Here is a 19,273-nt window from a genome sequence, read left to right on the forward strand (position 1 = left end):
TCAGAACTAGAAAAGAAAAAAAAAACCCCAGTGACTGGTATTAGGACACTTATAAAGAAACATAACTCGGCCTTGAACTAAAAACTGAGGGATCCAGACATTTTGTTAAGGGACTGATCAACTGGGCCAGGAAAAGAGGTGATGCTCCCAACCATCTGAGATGCCTCATAACTTCCCTTGCATACACAAGCATAAATGTGTTTTTTCCTTTCTTTCCTCAGAGTCCTCCATGATACTGAGGTGCACTTTGCCAATAAATGACCCAAAACCATCCTTGCAAAATTTCTCTGGCTAGAAGATGTCCTGAGAGGGACGTATTTCTAAAAGGACCGTAAACCTCCCAGACTATTGGATTCCCTGGAAGAGCAAGGAACAGAAGTGCTGAAGTCAGTTGGTGTCCTGATGCCCAAGAACAAAGCTGCTCTTGTTTGCAAAAGGCAGCGACAAGGGGAAGAAAGTGTAATGAAAATAAATAAGGCTAAGTAAATTCCTTGAAGATCCTTTTTGGACTGTTGACAAATATAGATCAAAGTGTTTTGGGGCTGTTTGTTTTTAATAGATTGGTTTGCAAACCCAGAGGAGAAGCAGCAGGGAGGTCTGGGCTGGAAGACAAAGGAGAATTAATGAGTCTTATCCAGGAGGATACAGAGGAAGGTGTGAATCTGACTATCCATGGGAAGGAACTACAAAGGGTTTTCAAATGTAGGCTGAAGAACGGGAAACACACGAAATCCACCCACAGGAAAGGAGACAAGCTCAAAGATGACCTTAACCTCAGCAGGAATATTAGTTACATTTTGCATCAGCTGCATCAGACTCATAGTCTGACTTCTCCACAATTCCTGCTTATTTAAGAGTCATTTCCCCCAAGCCCCATACGAACATAAATGCTGGTTAGATCAGAACCATCCTATAGCCCACGCGCTATAGGATGAGCGCGTCATCCTCACCTAGTTTTGAAAATGATCTTCCCCCTTCCATACTACAATAAGCTGTCAGCTCTAACAGACCAAGGAGGAGCAGGTGGTCTTACTGCTATTAATCTTTGACACCAATGAGTCATTTTCTTCAGAAGAGATAAACAGATCCCGATGCTCTGAACCAACTGGAGTGAACAGCAAGTTCTTTGGAGTTATTTCCACAAAAAAGTTGATTTGCTGGTATTACTCCTGAGGGATCCTCATTGTAAAATGGTTTGAAAGCACTGCTAATTAGGTCACTTATTTACATGACAATCCCCTGCGTTTAAGGCTGGTGGGTGGGAGGAAAGAAAGATGGAACAAGAGTAATTAGTGTAATCATGATGGTGAGTGAAGTGCTGACCCCACAGCACCAGATCAATACTAGGACTGCATCACGGTGGTGTGCCTATTGTGTGCTGCAAATGCTGAGCATCCAGGTCAGAAAAACAACATCTCATTTTCTAACCATTAAATATTTGATGTAAAGCATCGAGTCTGGGGAAAGCAGCAACCACTAATCTGTAATAACAGCTCCATTGTAGACATTCAAGGGAAAAAAAGGCACTGAAAGGCACTAGATCACTTTGACAAGAAAACAAGAACTTTGTGGTTTCATTCTCTGGGATGCACCGAAGCAGACCCATATTTAAGCTACAAAATTTTATCGCAAAAGTTATAAAAAAGAATCTCCTAATGCTCAGGCTTTACCAAAACAGTCATTGTGTCTTCACAATGTCAGCAGTTCCCTGCTGGTCTTGAAGGTTAGTCTTAAGACTTTTGCTGTCCCAAAACAAATTTTCTGTGGTTTTAGTCCTCCAAAAGCAAACACAGCTGAGATGGTGCCAGTTGGACTCCTGTCCGTCGCCTGAGTTGCTCTGCTCAGCTCTCGGTCAGCTGAGAAACCAACAGACATAGTTTTGCTTTTGGATCCAAGACAATTTTGATGAATTGGCACTTAGAAGGGAAAAAAAGTCCCATTTTGATATGTTAAATCAATCCATTCAGTCTGGAGGCTCTTTGAAAGCAAACCCATCTGTAGAGTTGCTGATGGCTCTTGAAGTCGTTGATAAAAGTCTCATAAATGCTCTAAGTTGGGATACCGATGGGTCCCTAATATCTCCTCTCCAAATGTCTTCTGAAAGGCCTCCGCACTCTGACACTGGTTCCCTTGTTAGGCTTTTACCATCCAGTATGGATAACTCCAGAGGACATGACGCATCTGCTGAACCAAAACTCTAAATATTAGCTAGGAGTCTCCAACCTGTTTTTAGGACCTTTATGGAAGTGTAAGTACATTTGTAGCTTCTAATAAAACTACTAATGGTGATTAATTAGCGGATGATCACAGATGGTTTGGTTTGGACTTGACAGATCCACATTTTACTGTGGCAAAACTCTCCTGACATTGTTCAAGGGGAGTCCCACCTGGGAAAACCCACGAGTCAAGGCAGGTATCTCATTTCTTGATTAAATACCAGCTCCGAGCATGCTGTGGACAATGGTGGGGTTTGTAGCAGCAAGGAGATGGCTTTGGTCATCTCTGCAGCATCCCAGAGATGTCAGCACAGGAACAGGCTGAGCCGTGGGATTGACAAGAGGGAGCTGTGTGGCTCTGAGCCACGGCAATGAAGATAAGATGCCTGAGAAGACCTTTTCCTTTTGGCTTCCTCTGGTTCTCCTCTGAACCAACTACATCTGAATGAAGCCATCCAACACCATTTTGAACCAGCTGTTCCCAGGCCAAAATAACACAGGCTACCCAGGTGCAGGGCTTGACATCTTCAGCTTATCGGAGGACTACGAAGATCGGTGTAACCTGTGGTTAGCTCAGGGCATGGACAGGGTGAACTTGTGTTCATCTGAACAACACCCTGTAGACACAAACTGAGTTAACGTGCTCCTGATCAAACAGGCTGCAGCGCAGAGGTGGAAAGGGATCACCCAGGGCACCAGATCTCCATTCAGATGATGCGTGCACGCTCTTAGATGGAAAGGGACACTATGGATGACTGTATTGTGAAGGTTCAGAGCACCTGAGAAGGGGATCTGACCACGGTTTGAGCATTTGCAGAAAAGGACCAACTGTTCAGTTAATGGCACAGAACAAAAAAAAAAAAAGGTATTGGAAAATGAGACTGCTTAAGAAGCTAAAATGGAAAGCTGTCATTTAGACTAAGTTATATCGAAGCAACGGATATTCATCAAATAATACAACCACTCAAGATTTATCTTTTTAAGTTAATGGCAGACGGTTTTTACATTTGGAAAAAAAGTGCAGCTTTTTCTGTTTTAGAAAGAAATTTACTTTTGTTGCAATGATAAAGCAACAGCACTCACTAAGTCGTTCTCCTGCGTGAAGTCAGGCACGTGTTGATCATCTTTAATCTGGCTTTTAAATAAGGTTCTCTATTAATCTCTACAAAAAAGTTCCCCAAGAGCAATCAATACAGCAAGATGTGTTACAAGTTCAGTGACAGAAAAAAAATAAGCTCCAACTTGAGAGAAATATAGCCCCATTTAAGAGCTGAATTCAGTTCATTAGAAACACCGGGGTTAAACACAAAGACCCGTCTGAGTTCACCACCGCTGTGTGGCCTGACTACGAAATGAAAGGCATCAATTTTACCACCGCATCGGGCCTGATTTTCATTTGTACCGAGACCCCTTTACACCACTCTGTCAGCAGAAAGGGGCCTTAAAGTGACTGTAAATTATAGCTCCTTTACTCCGGCCGAGTGGTATAAAGGGGCTCCGCCATCAATTTTAAAAGGCATCACTTTCTCGAGTGTTGCGGGATGCTTTCGATTAGCCATCAAAGCCTGTTTCAGCGTGAGGAGACATACAGAGCCAGGCAAAAGGGGAGGCTGACCCTCCGGGGGCAAAGTGGTCCAGGATAGTCTTGATCCTGTAATGGCCTCCGCTACCCTTTTCAAAGTATTTGGAGATCTATGGCTGGGAAATGCGATGCAAATGCTCAGAATTATCATTAATAGGAGCCAGCCAGCGACAGAGAGCTGCAGTATTTGGTAAAAAAGCTGTCGCACAAACCTTTTTATCCCCCCGTGCTGCTTTTGAATGAAGTCATAGCTCAGCCCGCTCCTGCGAGTCTGGAGGGTGAAGTGCTGCCCATCTGGAGGAGAAGTGGTGAAGGCATCTTCCGCACATCGGCCTTTCATTTTGGGGTGAAAGCACCCCTGAACAGGATAAAATACCCTGTTTTGGAAGCATCCCGGATATAAAAGTTAAGAGACTGAATGTCCTTTTGGGTGCTTCGGAAGGGCCAAACTCTGTCCTCGCACACTCCGCAATGCCCTTAACTAATCTCCTCATTTTATAACACCTTAAAAACACACTAACAGACCAAACTGCATCCTGACAGCGCTCCTAACCAGACCCAGCTGCCAGGGAAGACCCATGCTCTTTTTGCAACATAAATAAGTGAAGCTGACTACTCCTAATTTTTTTATCGCTGGTGTCCTCATTGTGATATTACTTCTCAGCATTTCTGCAACTGAATCTGGCTGCTTCACAACCCCACACGAGATTTAGGCTTCTAATTTGGAAACCACGGGATTACAGCGCAACATGGCACTGGGAATTGAGAGTGCTGCAGGAAAACTGTTGCATTCCCGGGTAAAGCCTGTGACAGTGACAAACTCCGCGCTGGCTTTTTGTGTCCCGCAAGGTGCAATTTCAATTGCTCAGATGGATGAAAAAAAAAAAAAGAAAAAAAAAAAGAGATAAGAATGAAACGGGAAAGGACTTCCTCAGGAAGAACAAGAGGGATTTATTTCCCAATCTGCATATTGGCATCTGCATCGCTTTGACATACTGACATCACTGAAACACCCTGCTTACGTCACGGTGGGACTGAAGGCAGAGGTGGGGGCAGGAAGGCCACGGTTGGAGGGGGCAGGCAGCGTCCTGCCTGGAGCTGGGTCTCTCCATCCCTCCCGTCTGTTTTGCTGCAGGTACAGCCTTGCTGACAGCGGCAGGGTTCAGATGTCCTCAAGGGCACGGCAGTTCCAGCGACGGAGTGAGCCATTGGATGAGGTCTCCCATGCATCTCCTCTAATACTGCTGTGCTTCCCCCATAGGTAGGCAGGGTTGAGCTGCAGAGGTTAATTCCAAATTTGTACTCATATTTTTCCTCAATTATTGAGAGTTCACCTTCTAGTTTCTGCCACTGAAGACACGGGGTCAGCTCGACATCTATTTCAAGCCAGGTTTGTGTCGAAGACTTTGAGTGCCAACTTCCAAGGGACGTTAGGAGACAGGGAGGAGCTGGTATTGAAAGTCAAGAGCTTTCACAACTGTCAAAGAAATCACTGGTTTAGGTCTGGTGTTAAAAACTAGTATGTTTTGAGTCCTTTATGCTTTTGAAGCTTTCCTCCAAGAAAAAGGGGAAGCATGCATGTGTGTGGTTTTTCAGATACAGTAAGATGTTCACCCAATTGCATGAACCCATTTTTTTTTGCTACAAAAAGCCAACAAACATCTCACAATAAAAACACTTGAGATTTTTTCCTATTTCTGCCTTGATTTCAATACCCTTCTGACCCAGTGCTTCCTCTTGGGGGGCTCCTGGACGCACCTCCCTACTTTGACCAAATAACGAGCCTTAGGATCCTTTTCTAAAGAGATAATTTTTTTTTTTTGTTTTTGTGGAGAAGGTAATGACAGGAGAGGAGGAGTCTTTCTTGAAACTACTGCCAGAATCCTTTTTTTTTTTCCTAGATAAAACTGTTGAGGTATTTAAAATGAGATTAAAAATACTCTTCATTAAGGACAAGAGAAAGCACATACAGAAAGTGAATATGATACAATGAGCAAACCTTCAGGTGGATGCAAGAGTATCTACTGATCTATAAGCATATGTGGACACATGCAAAAACTTTACTTCCAATATGCCATCTAGAAGAGAAAGACAATCCTGTTTTACGTGAGCTCTGTGAATAGATAATTTCAAACTCAATGTTTAAGCCAGTCAGTCGTTAACTGCTGACTACAACTATCTGAAGTCATGAGATGCCAACAGCCAGCTGAATTTAAAAGGGGAGCTGCAACTCGCTAAGCTAATGGGTAATCTTTCATCTTCCCAACCTACACATGGCATGCAACTGTCTTAAAAACGCAAAGACTGTCCCAACTCCTTCATTGTGCATAATAATTCCTTCTTTGTAAAATAGTCAGAGGGCTTCAGAAGGCTGAAACTCCGGCAAAGGAAAAGGATGAGTGTATGTTATATCTGCACATGACAAGGCAGAGAAGCAGGAGAGGAAGAGGAGAGGAAACCCTACTTCCATTTTCACAGACAACCCATTTAAAATTTACTTGACTTCCTCAGTTAATTAATCTTCTTCCAGCAACTTTAATCCCTAAATGGTTATTGTGAAAAAGAAGTTTGTATTCCCTCAAAAGACAAGAGCAAAAGAAAATGACTTTGTCATATCTGACTGGTTCGGAAAATATAAAATCCAGTTCTGAAGGAGTGCAGATAAGGGAAGAGCTATGGAAGAGCCATCAGCTTAGCAAACACTAAATAATGAAGAACGCAGAGACTGCCCACAATGATAAAACACTCTATTAGCAAGACTGTTTTTAAATGAGTGATAATTGTGGCACATCCACAGCAGAAGTTTATTGAATTTTTATCTCTAGGAAGGGACCTTTTGACAGCCTAACCAAAAAGCCACCATCAGGTATTCCCTTTTTAGGATTTCCCGAAACATGTCCATACCCGCCCAACTTCACCTTGTGGTTTCAGAATACTTATAGCTATGCCTATAAATTGCCTGTTTGCAGCCAAGGAAGCTTTGCTGGAAAAGCTACTGACCTTCTACAGGGACAGAATATGGGTCTACCACCACCATGTCATAGACTTGTTGGAGATTATGGTATTTCTGGCATTGCACCAAAAATTCCGGTCCCAACCATTCACTGAGTGCTTTGGTGATGCCCTTAATTGGACCATGATTTAATTTCAAGTTTCTGGGACAGAAAAGAGAAATGATCAAAGACCTGGATGTGTGTTCTCATCATGCATTGGCCCAACATGTGGTAAGCACGGAAAATAAAACCCCACCTCTGCAACCAGTTAATGAGATTACTGCTCTAGATACTTCTATATAGTATCTAGTCCAAGGAGAAAAATTAAGCAGAAGACAGAGTTGCTCAGAGGAATATAACAACTTCCATCTGCCCAAAGTCAGCTACCAAAAAGAGAGAGCTGGGGGACTAATGACCCGTTGGCTTGCGTATGATGAACCACGGATTTCAGTTGCATCAGACTGGAATACTTGGGTATCACGTGGGCATGTCTTAAAGTTACCCATGCTGAAATGACAAAGCTGCCTCCACTTACGGCAATCTGAGTCTGAATTTGGTGACTTTCAGCATGTGGTAGAAACGCCCTTTATTTAGCTTCACTTTCGGTCAGTTGTTTCCCTTCCTCCCTCCCCCTGATGCTCATTAACATGCTGTGGCTTCCAGCAATCAGACGCTCAGAAATTCAGATGATCAAACCATGACCGAAAAGAACAGAGTAACTCGTATGACAGTTGAGCGTTACGGCATTAACATTGTATGAATCTTTGAAACAATAGGTAGTTTTAATTTTTCCTCCTCCCAGCTCAGTCCGAGCACATTTGCACTGCTCTTCTCCTCCTGCCCATGTGGGATGGAAAGAGACATCTCATCTCATTTTTCCTGTTGTTTATTCTTCGTATCCTTCCCCAAAAGAATTGCACTCCCTTGTATATCACTGTAGCTTGCTGGATTTGTAAATACATCTGACTTATACCACCACCTCTGCCCCATGGCATCACTTTTTACTTCTCCCATATAGATTGCAGTCAGCTCTACTGATGTTCCATTTATGAGATATACTCCACCAGGTTTCATTTATAACCATGAGGTCAACAGCCTCTATCATTTTCTAACACTGCTCGTTCTTCCTCTTGTTTCAGATACTCCTGGCATTTGTGTACAGACATTTTAGTGCATCGGTATAAAGTTATTACAAAGGAAGATGAATTTTTATTGTCAGGAGGATGCCGCCAAGTGAAATATTACACTTCGTACTTTTATGTTTATTCACTGCTGCGTGTAACGTCCTCTCAGAAGCCTGAAAGTCACGCTCATGCCCTTTTATGTTTGGAAAATATTGATTTATGAAAAAATTTGAGTTTCAACTAGAACTGAAATTATAAATGATGTTTTTATTTTTAACAACTTTGACTGTCAGAGCGCAACCCCTCAGGCCCAAGAACTCTCCCAGTAACTAAAGTTCTGTGGATAAATATTTGGCTGCCGAACTTTGATAGCATTTTCCGTTGGGTTTTGTTTTCTTTTACTTTTTTTTTTATAATCTTCTAAAGTACACCTTGGAGAGCACAGCAGTTCTTCTTGTCACTTGGGTATTGAGAACTCAAAGTATGGGTTACGGGAATATTAAAACCACCTGTAGTATTTTGGGTCTTTAACTGATTGTATAATCTTAATTATCCTTCTGGATCCCAACAAACTGACCATGGACAGCTGGAGTAAAGAGTTTAAAGGCCCTGCTCTAGAGTTATGAGCCATAGGAAGGACTGTCAGTCAACCAGAGATGCTCTGCTGTCAAGGGACAATTATTTTAATGGAGATAGAACACTACGACTTTATTTAGCATGAGCAGATTTCCCCCATCGCTTCCCAGAAAATAAGGCTGAGGTGATTTTCAATGTGAATTACCAAAAGAGCTCAGAAGATCCGGCTGCTCACAGTCCTGCTCCTGTGTGGGTATGTTCTCGCAGGACTCTGCTCCGTATTTGTATGACAAACTGCAGAAATGCCATGTATACTCACCATGTCCCCATGTGTCCTGGGATCATAGAATCATAGAATCACAGGCTGGTTTGGGTTGGAAGGGACCTCAAAGCCATGGGCAGGGACACCCTCCACTAGCCCAGGTCACCCAAAGCCCCATCCAACCTGGCCTTGAACACTGCCAGGGAGCCAGGGGCAGCCACAGCTTCTCTGAGCAACCTGTGCCAGGACCTCACCACCCTCACAGGGAAGTTCTTCCTCAGATCTCATCTAAATCTCCCCTCTTTTAGTTGAAACCCATTCCCTCTTGTCCTGTCACTCCCTGCCCTTGTAAACAGTCCCTCCTCATCTTTCCTGTAGGCCCTTTCAGGTACTGGAAGGCCGCAATTAGATCTCCCCAGAGTCTTCTCTTCTCCAGGCTGAGAATCCCGATCCCAGCTCTCTCAGCCTGTCCTCACAGGAGAGGTGCTCCAGCCCTCTGATCAACATCCCACCAAGCTGTGTGGATTTTTTTATACAATGTGTTTTTTTTCTCCTCTGCTCCTCATCTACAACACAGCGCAGATGCCTCCTTCCACACCCGAGGCATCTGCATTTAATACAGCCGCTAGACAACAGGGGATGTTCACTATTTGTAAAACACTCAATACTTTACTACAGGGATCTAAGGGCAATATGAAGTGCTCTAACAAATGCATGGCCACCTCCCCAGGGTCAGCTTGTGACACAGGACAGCTATTGGGAATGTCTCGGTAGGCAAGTGAGACCCAAAGCCCTGGTCCTAGGAAAAGCTTAACTCCATATCAGCTGAGCTATAGGTGACTCCTAGCGAGTTAATAACGGTGGAAAGGTGTCAGTAGAAAGCAGCAGAGCTGAGGTCTGTTTGTGCCGAGCTCTGCTTCTGGGGCACAGCCCCAACCCTCCTCTGAACGTGACGCCGGGCAGACAGCGCCAATGACAGCGATAAGAAGAGAAGCCACACTAATCACGTCTCTAGCACTTTGCAGACAGAAAAAAAATCATTATTCCCCAGGGGAAGGAGTGAAAGCTGAAGCACAGAGAAGTGAAACGATCTCATAAAGGTAGCACAGGCAATCCTTGACAGCCAGGAGCAGAAGCGGGGGTCTCCAGGCTCCCCCGTCTCTGCTCTCCTGGCACCTCGGTTCACCAAGGGTTGCTTCTGCCTTTGCTGGCTGAGCATCAGTGCCCCAGTGACATGCACGTTAGGGCATTCCTCATTAAAAGCTGTTCAATTTCTTTACTGAATTTATAATATGTATTTTTAAATATTCAGCGATCTAGTGATGATTTAAAGAAAACGAAACCTGTCTCAGCACTGCTACCTGCTCCTGTGCAATGTCATTAGCAGGGACAGCTGAAAAGCTCAGGCATTGAAAGACCCTTCAGAGTTTATGCTAGAAGTGACGCACCTGGCACCCTCACATGGTGCCCACCACAGTCTGAGCAGATGTCACACCACAGCCTTCACTAGGAAGAAAGAGATGAAGCTGCTTTGCTTTCTGCTTCCCTCTGACATAAACCCACTTTGAAATCCAGAACAAAAGATGCCCGCTCCTGCTAAAATTGCATATTTATGCTGGTTTCCATTTCTAAGACAAAAGTTCTCCTATGGGAGTTACTTACTCTGGGTGGCTGAGAGGTTGGAGAAGGCTGCCTTGGTGCGACCTGCTAACCACTCCAGGCTCTCGTGCATGTTGGCCAAGGCCTTCAGGTCGCTGACGTCCCGCAGGATCTCCTGTTGAGGGATCAGTTTATCTCCCAGGTTGCCAATGAGAACTTCTGACTCTTTGCCAAAAGCAGCCCTGAAATGCAAACGAAAGCCACCCTCAGAAATACAGCACGGGACAGGGAGGGGGAGACACCAGTTATGCCATGGAGAAGGTCAAACCAGCCAATGTAGAACTGTTCCAGCATCGGGTCTCGAAAACATTGTCTGGTGGAGTTTGTGAAGTCTCGTTACAGTGAATATTCTGCATTTCAAACCAGCTCTACCTCAGGGAGGTTTTTTCCTATCCTTCCCCCTGCATTTACAATCTCTGAATTTCACCTCATTCCTCACAGTTTCACACTTCACCCCAAGCAACTCCCACACCTCTTCCCCCCACCCAGCATTTACACCTTGCCAAGACATGCAGGTGCTGTCCGTGTCTGGGTACGTATAAATAACACACATGCAGTACTTTTAGTCTTTCCTTGTAAATCAGCTCTTCCAATCCCTGATTCACTTTTTTTCCCCCCACACATCTATCGAAAGAAATCTCCTGTGGAACCTGGTGACTTATCATGACAAAGTGACAAACAAATGACTTTGAATATCAGTCCACGCGTTGTTTTACTTGCACAGAGATAGCACCTGGTGCAAAATGACGACCAAGACAAACATCTCTACCCCCAAAAAGCTGAAAAAGTTCTTTCAAGGTATGTAACTGCTCACTCCACTGTCACGTTCCATCTTTTGCATTCAAACTTAGCTTTCCCAATACCTGTCTCCACGAAGAGCTTGTTTGGGTATGTCCCAGAAGTATTTGCATGGCAAATGCTCTCGTCGCTTTTGCAGGTAAAGGAGCTCTCCTCCGGCATGACTTTTTGTGTACCATTAGGATGGAGAAAATCAGGACACATTTCCTACATCTAATTGCAATAGCTCCTGGCTGAAGCCAAGTGCATTTCACTGAAAGACTCTAAGTGACGGCACATTTACCATGGTCCTCGGTACACTCTTCCCATCAATAGTTGCTCTTTTTGTTGTGAATTTGCATTCCACTTTCATTCAACTTTGCAAATCTCCACTTCCTGTCATTAGCTCTTTTATGAACTTACAATAAGGAATCATGCTGCTGAGCATAATAGCTGCAACGAGCTGCAGCAAAATAATCCCATCAGTGGCATTTTATATACTATCTAAGCAGTTTTATTGCCAGCGTTTCCCTAGATTTGTAGGACTTCACTGTCACTTCAGAAAAAAATGAAAAAAAAAAAAAAAAAAAAAGAACAACTCTGAAATGCTTTTAAATTGCTCAATTGAATTCATTAAAGGCAAAAAATAAAAATAGCCTTCATTAAAAAAAAATCTCTTCGAGGATTTTCTTCTGCTTGACAATAAGAAATATGCTGCCTGAGGCTGTATCCTGCATAGCGTGGTTTGGGAGGAAGCCTTCTCTGTTGGCTGTGTCTGAGGACTGAGACAGAGGAACATCTCCCACTCCAGTGGCCTCTGGCAGTGGTAATCCAGCTTCTCTTCATAGGATGGGGTTAATGTTAATCTACTCTGGCTATCTGAAATATATTAAATCCTTTCTGAACTTAAGGAAAGCTCTTAACAAGCCTCCCGGACTGGGTATTTCTTGGATAGTCATAAAAGGCTCCAAGCTTTGGGGAGACAGTTGAGTGACTCATCCAAAGTCCACATGGGCGTGTGAAGGCGAATACAAGGTTGAACCGGGTGGGCAAACTCACAGCCGGGCCAGACCGTTGTTTTTTCTGATAAAGCACGTTCTTTCAAGTAAAACATGTTATTGACTTCTACAGCAAACACGCAACACATCACTTAGCTCTACCGACCTCCACTCAGATATCCTCATCTGTTTCTGTGGAGCAGAAGACATTTCCTAGATACGCTTTTTCCCCTCCAACCAAACCACTCCTGTTGACTTAGACTATCAAATCCCACTGGCAACTGCATCAATCACTTGGAAAAGTAAGAAATGAAACATTTGGTGAATTTCTACCTTCGTTAACACCGCTTTCCAATACAAAATGGTGTAGAAAAAGCACTTTTTTGGGAACCACAATTTGAGAGCTGTTAAATGAGGACTCACTACCACGCCGGTGCCCACAACCGTGATTACAAATTCGGTTTTATCGCAGGGACAACTCTTCTGCCTTCCCACATGCAAAGAGAAACGGTTTTGGCATCGCTTTGGATGGATAGCCTGTGCATGAATAATACAGTGCTTTCAGTCAGGCTGGGAAAAATCTATATAATACAAAGCATGGCGTACTTCCTATTTTTGCTCCTGGGAGGAATACAAATAAGGTCTTCTATGGGAAGCTATTCTCTAAAATGTTGTTGGGATCAATGCGGTTCTGCGACTCGCTCTAAAACAACAGAAGTTTGTATCAAAAGGGCAGCAAATATATTTAATTGTTTTCTTTAATACATATCCTCGACTGCCGAAACCCCAATTCACTCCTCCAAACAAACTGAAACCCGTCATAGAGACAACCTTCAGCAAGCGACTCCCTTTTAGAAGATAACTTTAAAGAGTTCTGGTGGATTCCTGTAATTCCAATTTAAACCTGCTGTTAGCAAACGTCTCCCTGAAGCAAATGTTCGCTGGTGTTCTGGATGCCTGCTTGAGAGAATATTCACTACACGCCTTTCTTTGTCTTTATTAAATTTGCAAGGCTAAACACTTAACGGGGAGGATACAAAAAGGCAAACCAACTGCACATCCAACCTTAACTCTGCTCTTTTGAATACCTGCCTTAAAAAAGCATCTTCAGACCTTTGATTCCCATACAGTTTCTCAGCCAGTATTTGTCACATTTGTATCTGTAAGTGTGTATCTAAGAGCCAGCACATACAAAGAGGTCTGCAGCAACCTTCTGCATTTAATTTATGAGATTTTGATGGTTCACTGGGTACCCTTGGTTTGAATTATCACGATTTTGAAAATTCGTATCCCGTCCTACCTTACCTATGAAGTTTGCTTTGGACTTTCCCAAAGCTTCTGAGACCAATAAAAGATCCTGCAACTTGTGGTGAGCACCCAAAGATGGAAATTTCCAGCCACAGGGATGATATATTTTAGAAAGCAAGAAAACCTCATAACCAAGGGGTTCACAACAGTGTTTTACAGAACGGTAACAAAACATGACGCTCCACTCTCCTGCGATTAATTCAGCGGTGCATATACCCACGCTCAAGACGGAGATTAATATTGCATATCAACTACACTGCAAACGAAGCAAATTCAAGTGCCTTTCTTCACTGTCCAGCTGTTTCTTTGTGGGAGCTCCCTCTTCCTTATACCAGTGTCTGCTGCTGATGCCACACTGCTTCATTGCCCTTTTGTCCCGATTCCCACGGGATTTGTGCGCACGGCATGAGGGTTCACTCTTAAATCTCCGCTTTGTCAGAGCAGGCCGGCTGCGCTGGCTTAATCCTCGGATTAACTAAGCACCTCATTTTGTTTCCCTTCGTTAAACCATTTTAATGTCTCTATATTTTTTTCCAAACACTGTGACCAGCAATGCATCAGCTTTAGATCCACCTTGTTCTTGTGGATATTGTAGATGCAATAGCGCATCCTTGGCATGGTACCAGCAGGGATGGGGAGAGGCTGGTGTCCTGGTTCTCCACAGAATCCTTCTGCAGGCAGACCAGCTTCTTCCTCCTCTCCTCCACCAACCAAGAGCAATGATGATGTTTTTAAGGGATGAGCTGTTAATAAATTAAACAACCTATTGAGCTAGACTGCCCGGAAACAGAGGGACTGATGACAACACAGGAGGTTTCCCCTCATCTGTATTTCAGCATATACATGAGAGGATGGGAAACTCGTACGCGAAGGAAGAAAGGCCAGGGAGGAGCATGTGTGATAAATCAAGATGACCTGTGGTACGTTTAAGGCACTCTGACCGCACCACAGCAGGGCTGAAAAGCAGCCAAGTGTCCACATCGATACAGCAGAACGAGGAAGGAGGTCTCTGATGTACCCTTGGCAGCAGCTTTTACGTTCACTTACTGCTCCTCTCCCTTTTCTCTGCCAAGAAATTAGTGTCAATTATCCCTTTGGCAAATAACGCCGAGGAAAAAGCTCGCTGGAAGGGTGCATGGAGCTGGAGGAGGAGGGGGAAACACCAAGCAATCCCCTTGGGAGCCCCCCCAGGAACACACTGACCCAACGAGGTCCTCCTGTCCTTTCTCACACCCTTGCGACCGCAAACCTCAGAGGGATGCTTTCTGCTCAGCAGAGGAGAAGCAACAAAATGAATTTAAACCGCAGCTAAGAGCAGCGGGCAGAGCTGTGGCTGTAGAGACAATACTCTAAAAATATCCATTAAAGTGTGAATGGGACAAAGACACAAATGCTCTAGGAAGAGCTGGCAAAACAAGGATTACCGCTTTGTCACGGTGTTGTACCAAAAGCCCATTAAACTGAACATCCATGAAAATGTTAGTGAAAATAATTAGTGGGTAAAAAGCTTGCCATATAACAACTCAATATGCTACCTAATATAAAGCACTTAAAATACCAATAGTATGCTATATATACAGTCACAAAACACGATAGACATTATAATGGAAAGATTATAATGATAGTTTTTGCATCAGTTTCATTGCACCTTTGCAGCTTCTTTTGGATCAGTAGATTTTTCTACGTACTTATGTCATATAGAAATTTCTATACTCCATTTGTTTTCTATTCCTGCACTTGAACCATAGAGTCAGTCTGGAGACCGTGCTTAAAAACTGTATATAGAAACTACCCGGGCAGATTTCCCCTTGATTAATTCAAAGAAATTCCCATTATGTTCCTATTTATAAAGAAAGAGAGAAAAGGTGGTTTGTTGCTTCATCTTGCTCCACAATTTGTTCAACAATCATAACGAAATCATGCAAGCACCAAAACAAATAACCCACGTGGGCTTTTTCTGCAAAGGGAAGCCCTCTGAAATGATTTGCTGCCGCAAGAACAATAAACCCCAGCCCAGCCATCTTCCTGCAGAAGACGCCGTTTCACTTCTTTCAAAGATTCAGCACCTGAAGGTATTTTAAAAATTCAGCACATGAGAACACTTTTTGCAGCGCAGCCAAACAGCACTGTAGTCCTGATGAAAAGCTGCTGCAAAAGATCCTCAGTGGATATAAATTCACCCCGCCGACCTGAGGTATTCGGCTTTAAAGGACTGAAGATCTAGCCCATCCTAAAAACAACCTAGATTTGAAGTTCATTGGGATTTGCAAAGCCTCGACGACAATTTGTGCATCTCTATTAGGGACCGGTGCGATTGGCACCATCACTCCCCGGCAGCTCCAAATCTCTGCTGAGGGGTCGCAATGCTGTCAAAAAAGCAGACATCACCAATTGACAATTTTAAGCTGTAACATCACACGCCATCTTCTCGCTTAAATTTATTTGAATATGCTGGTCTTGTTAAGTTTATATTATACAATTTATCACAGCAGACAAGGAAGTGTCTTGGAGTATTATTGTGTAGCTCTAATGATGTGATTTAGCGATATACAGTCTCGTTAAAGCAGGAGCTGTTATTAAATCTTTGTGGAGAAGCTGAATCTCTGCATTTCCACTCTGCTTTCCCCCTCCACCCCTGCCACACAGCTTAGGGGTGCACACATTACCCAAAAAAAGGACGTTGGAAGAGCTGGGCATTGCTGCACTCATTTCAATAGACAACGCAATTTGTAGGATTACTGAATCTGAAGCTAGGAGATTCTTCCTGGATTCAGGTTCAGAATATATGTAATCCTCAAAACGCCCCCAAATCCAGCCCAAATCCTCCAAAACTTTTTTGCTTTCACAAGAAAAGTAAATGCAGAAGGAAACTTCTTGGATACGGAGGTGCCCTGCGAAGATCCAGGTGCTCACTCACTTTTACACCTCTTAGATGAGACTCTCGACAGCAACAGGATTTTGTATCAGTTGTGCTCATGATGAGGCACGTGTTCTGGTAGGATCCAAAAAAGAGATCGAGAAACCCATTTCACATAAAGGAGCAGGCTGTCATCAAATGGAAATGACTCACACCTATGATACACTCAGATTCATAGTCCCAGTAGAGGGAAAAAAGGTCTACGGTCTGCTGCCAATCTTCCAAAATCATCCTTTCACCCTTTACAAGTATTGTGAATATCATAAACACAGCCTGAGAAATTGGAGAGGGAGATCTTTCATTCTTGAGACAGAAAGAAACAAGGAAAGAGAGACAGAAAAGCTGCAACTGAGAATGGGAGGGAGAGCTAAGAGGCAAAGAAAGGGAAAAGCCTTCCATAAAACATCAAGGTTGCAGAAAAGGAGCATGCAGGCAGGAGAAACCCCAAGACAACAAAAGAGAATAAAAATAATATAAAGCTCCAAACCAAATGCTACAAAAAACACCCACCAGACAGCAGCTGGAACAACCTGAGATTTAGCTTTTGATGAAAACCTTGGCCACTGCTTTCTGCTTGCCCACAGAGGTGGAAGAAGGTGAAAGACCACCCTACCCCGAGGCAGGACCTGAACTCCATGCTTCTGCCATCACGGCTCTCCCTTTGCACCAAGGGAAGGACTTGACGGTCCAATGCAAACTGTCCCAGCTCATTCCCGATTCTGCTTTCTGGGCTTGCGCAGTTTATTTACACAATGGGAAGTTTTCAGCACGTTGATCCCTTTGGAAACAGCTGAAGTAATTCAAGCTCTGACCGGTCCTAGGAGCTCTGTACCAACTTCCTAAGCCCTCAAGCACCCTCTGGGGAAGAGCTCGTGGGAACCTTTCGAAGGTTAAAATCATACCTCAGCCCTCTAGCTCCTTTAACTCTCCATTTTACTCCCAGGGCAAACCAACGCTTTGCATCGGGAGTACAGATGCGCTCGCTCGCACGCCATCAGCTGCGGGCGCTCTGCCCCGTGAGAAGGAAATTTCATCCTCTGGAGGTTTCATCCTCCGGAGCGGATGCCCGTGTCTTTGCTGCCGTTGGATGGACGATACGTTCTCCCAGGGCACAGGAGAGATGTGCTGCGTGCCCCACGGGAGCTGAGGCAAGTTAGTGATTCCCAAGGCACAGTCCCACTACATATCCAAGCCCGGAGGGTACCTTTCGTGCTGCCATCATGCCTTCTGGAGGGACAGCCTTTAGCCCATCCCTGCTCTCTTCCTTTAGCCTGATGTTTTTGTCTTGTCCAACGGTGACGCATTTCCAAAGCAGACCCACATCTGCCCGTAGGCTCCAGTTTTACATCGGAAATATACTCAGAGGATCAGCATCAACTAAATCGGGGGGGGGAGAGAAGAGATCCTAACAAGCAGCAGGGATAGCGTAACTCTTCTGACCAACTTGGGATGATTTGGTGAAGGATCTGCTGTCGCACAGGTATCCTTCCATGTTACCCCCTCCTTTTGGTGCAGAGCAAGTGAGGATGAGCATCCTCAGCTGAACAGGAGATGCAGGGGAGGAAGCAGCAGGCAGCAGGAGCACCCTGTAGTCAGGGTTATCCTAACTAAAACAAACCCAAAAGCAGTGAAAGGAAAAGTCATGTGGCCCGTGGAGATGCTGAGAAGTGGGGGTTTTATTGCTCCATTAACTTTAGCCTGAGAATCTGATCCCAAGTTCAGTGTTCAGGAGGTTCCTGGAGTCAAAAGGTGAGAGGGAAATCACCACCCCCTTCCTAACACCGGTTTGGTACCTCAGATCTGCAACCAGAAAAATCTGTGTCGTGGTGTGATCTTCAGACCGACGTGGGGTTTCCAGGCACCGTGCATTGCCAGCACGCCTTCCTCAGCGCCCCAAAGACGTGGTTCTCCTTGGGCACCCAGTGCCCTTGCCACTTGCCACCCCTTGTGCTGCAGAGCCGCACCAAAACCCACAAATTTGTGCTCTAACTCGAGCGCGACCAGATCTGAAGCTCTTTTTCCATTGCTTTTCCTCGTCAAAGGCAAACCTGGAAATGATACATCTTTGGGTTTTATCACCAACATATCTGATTCAGTAATGAACTGAAGGCTAACCTTTATAAAGCGATAAGGGCAGCATATTTCACACTCACCCCAGTGCCAAATAGCCTTCAGAGCTTTAAAAACTAATTATACGAATAGAGGCATGACTTTTCTTTCCTTTCTCCCCTTGCCAAGTTCTGAGCTACTATAATATGCTCAATCAGGTCCCTTTGTCTGGCCAACCACACCAGAATATTAATGGGAAGATTCTGCTAGTATCTTACCCTGCCTTTTGACATCTACTCGCAAAAGAGATAGTGGCGGGTTAAGACAACAAAATCAATCACTGTCAACACAGATATGCATGAGGGGTTTTTTTGGGGGTTTTTTTTGCAAAGACATCACGTTTGGATTTCTTCTTTTTAATTAAACAAATGAGTTACAGGAAACCTGGGGAGGGGGAGGGAAAGAAAACTGCACTGATATCTCTTCCTGCAACAGTACAAAAACTGGTGGTAAACTTTTAGGACATATTTAATTTAGCAAGATTCCTAAAGGGATGCTGCCGAGTAGTTCAAGCACTGCTGTCAGCCTTGTTTTATGTCCAAAAAGAATACGCTCCCATGTTTCATCAAGCTTAAACCTTCCTTTCCAGGAAAGCATGCTTAGTCCTGTCCCTGCTAGCTGAGAAGCGGGGTCTGTGAACACAGGTGGGTATCTGTACATCTAGGTTTAAAATATCTTAGATGATTAAAGAGATTGAAATGAGCTCTCCCAGGCTCTCCAGTCACAGCCATGACCCTAATAACCAAGGTATC

General features: G+C 44.2%; 1 protein-coding gene across 1 annotated transcript in view; it reads right to left on the minus strand.

Moving 5' to 3' along the window:
* The window catches only part of EXOC4 (exocyst complex component 4), a 403,799-nt gene that overhangs the window by 44,430 nt on the left and 340,096 nt on the right, over window positions 1–19,273 (minus strand). The window contains exon 14 of the mRNA XM_075756167.1: window positions 10,416–10,594. Within this exon, the coding sequence (XP_075612282.1) occupies window positions 10,416–10,594 (179 nt within the window). The remainder of the gene's footprint in view (window positions 1–10,415; window positions 10,595–19,273) is intronic.

Source organism: Balearica regulorum, chromosome 1 (genome assembly GCF_011004875.1).
Source record: "Balearica regulorum gibbericeps isolate bBalReg1 chromosome 1, bBalReg1.pri, whole genome shotgun sequence".
NCBI lineage: Eukaryota > Metazoa > Chordata > Aves > Gruiformes > Gruidae > Balearica > Balearica regulorum.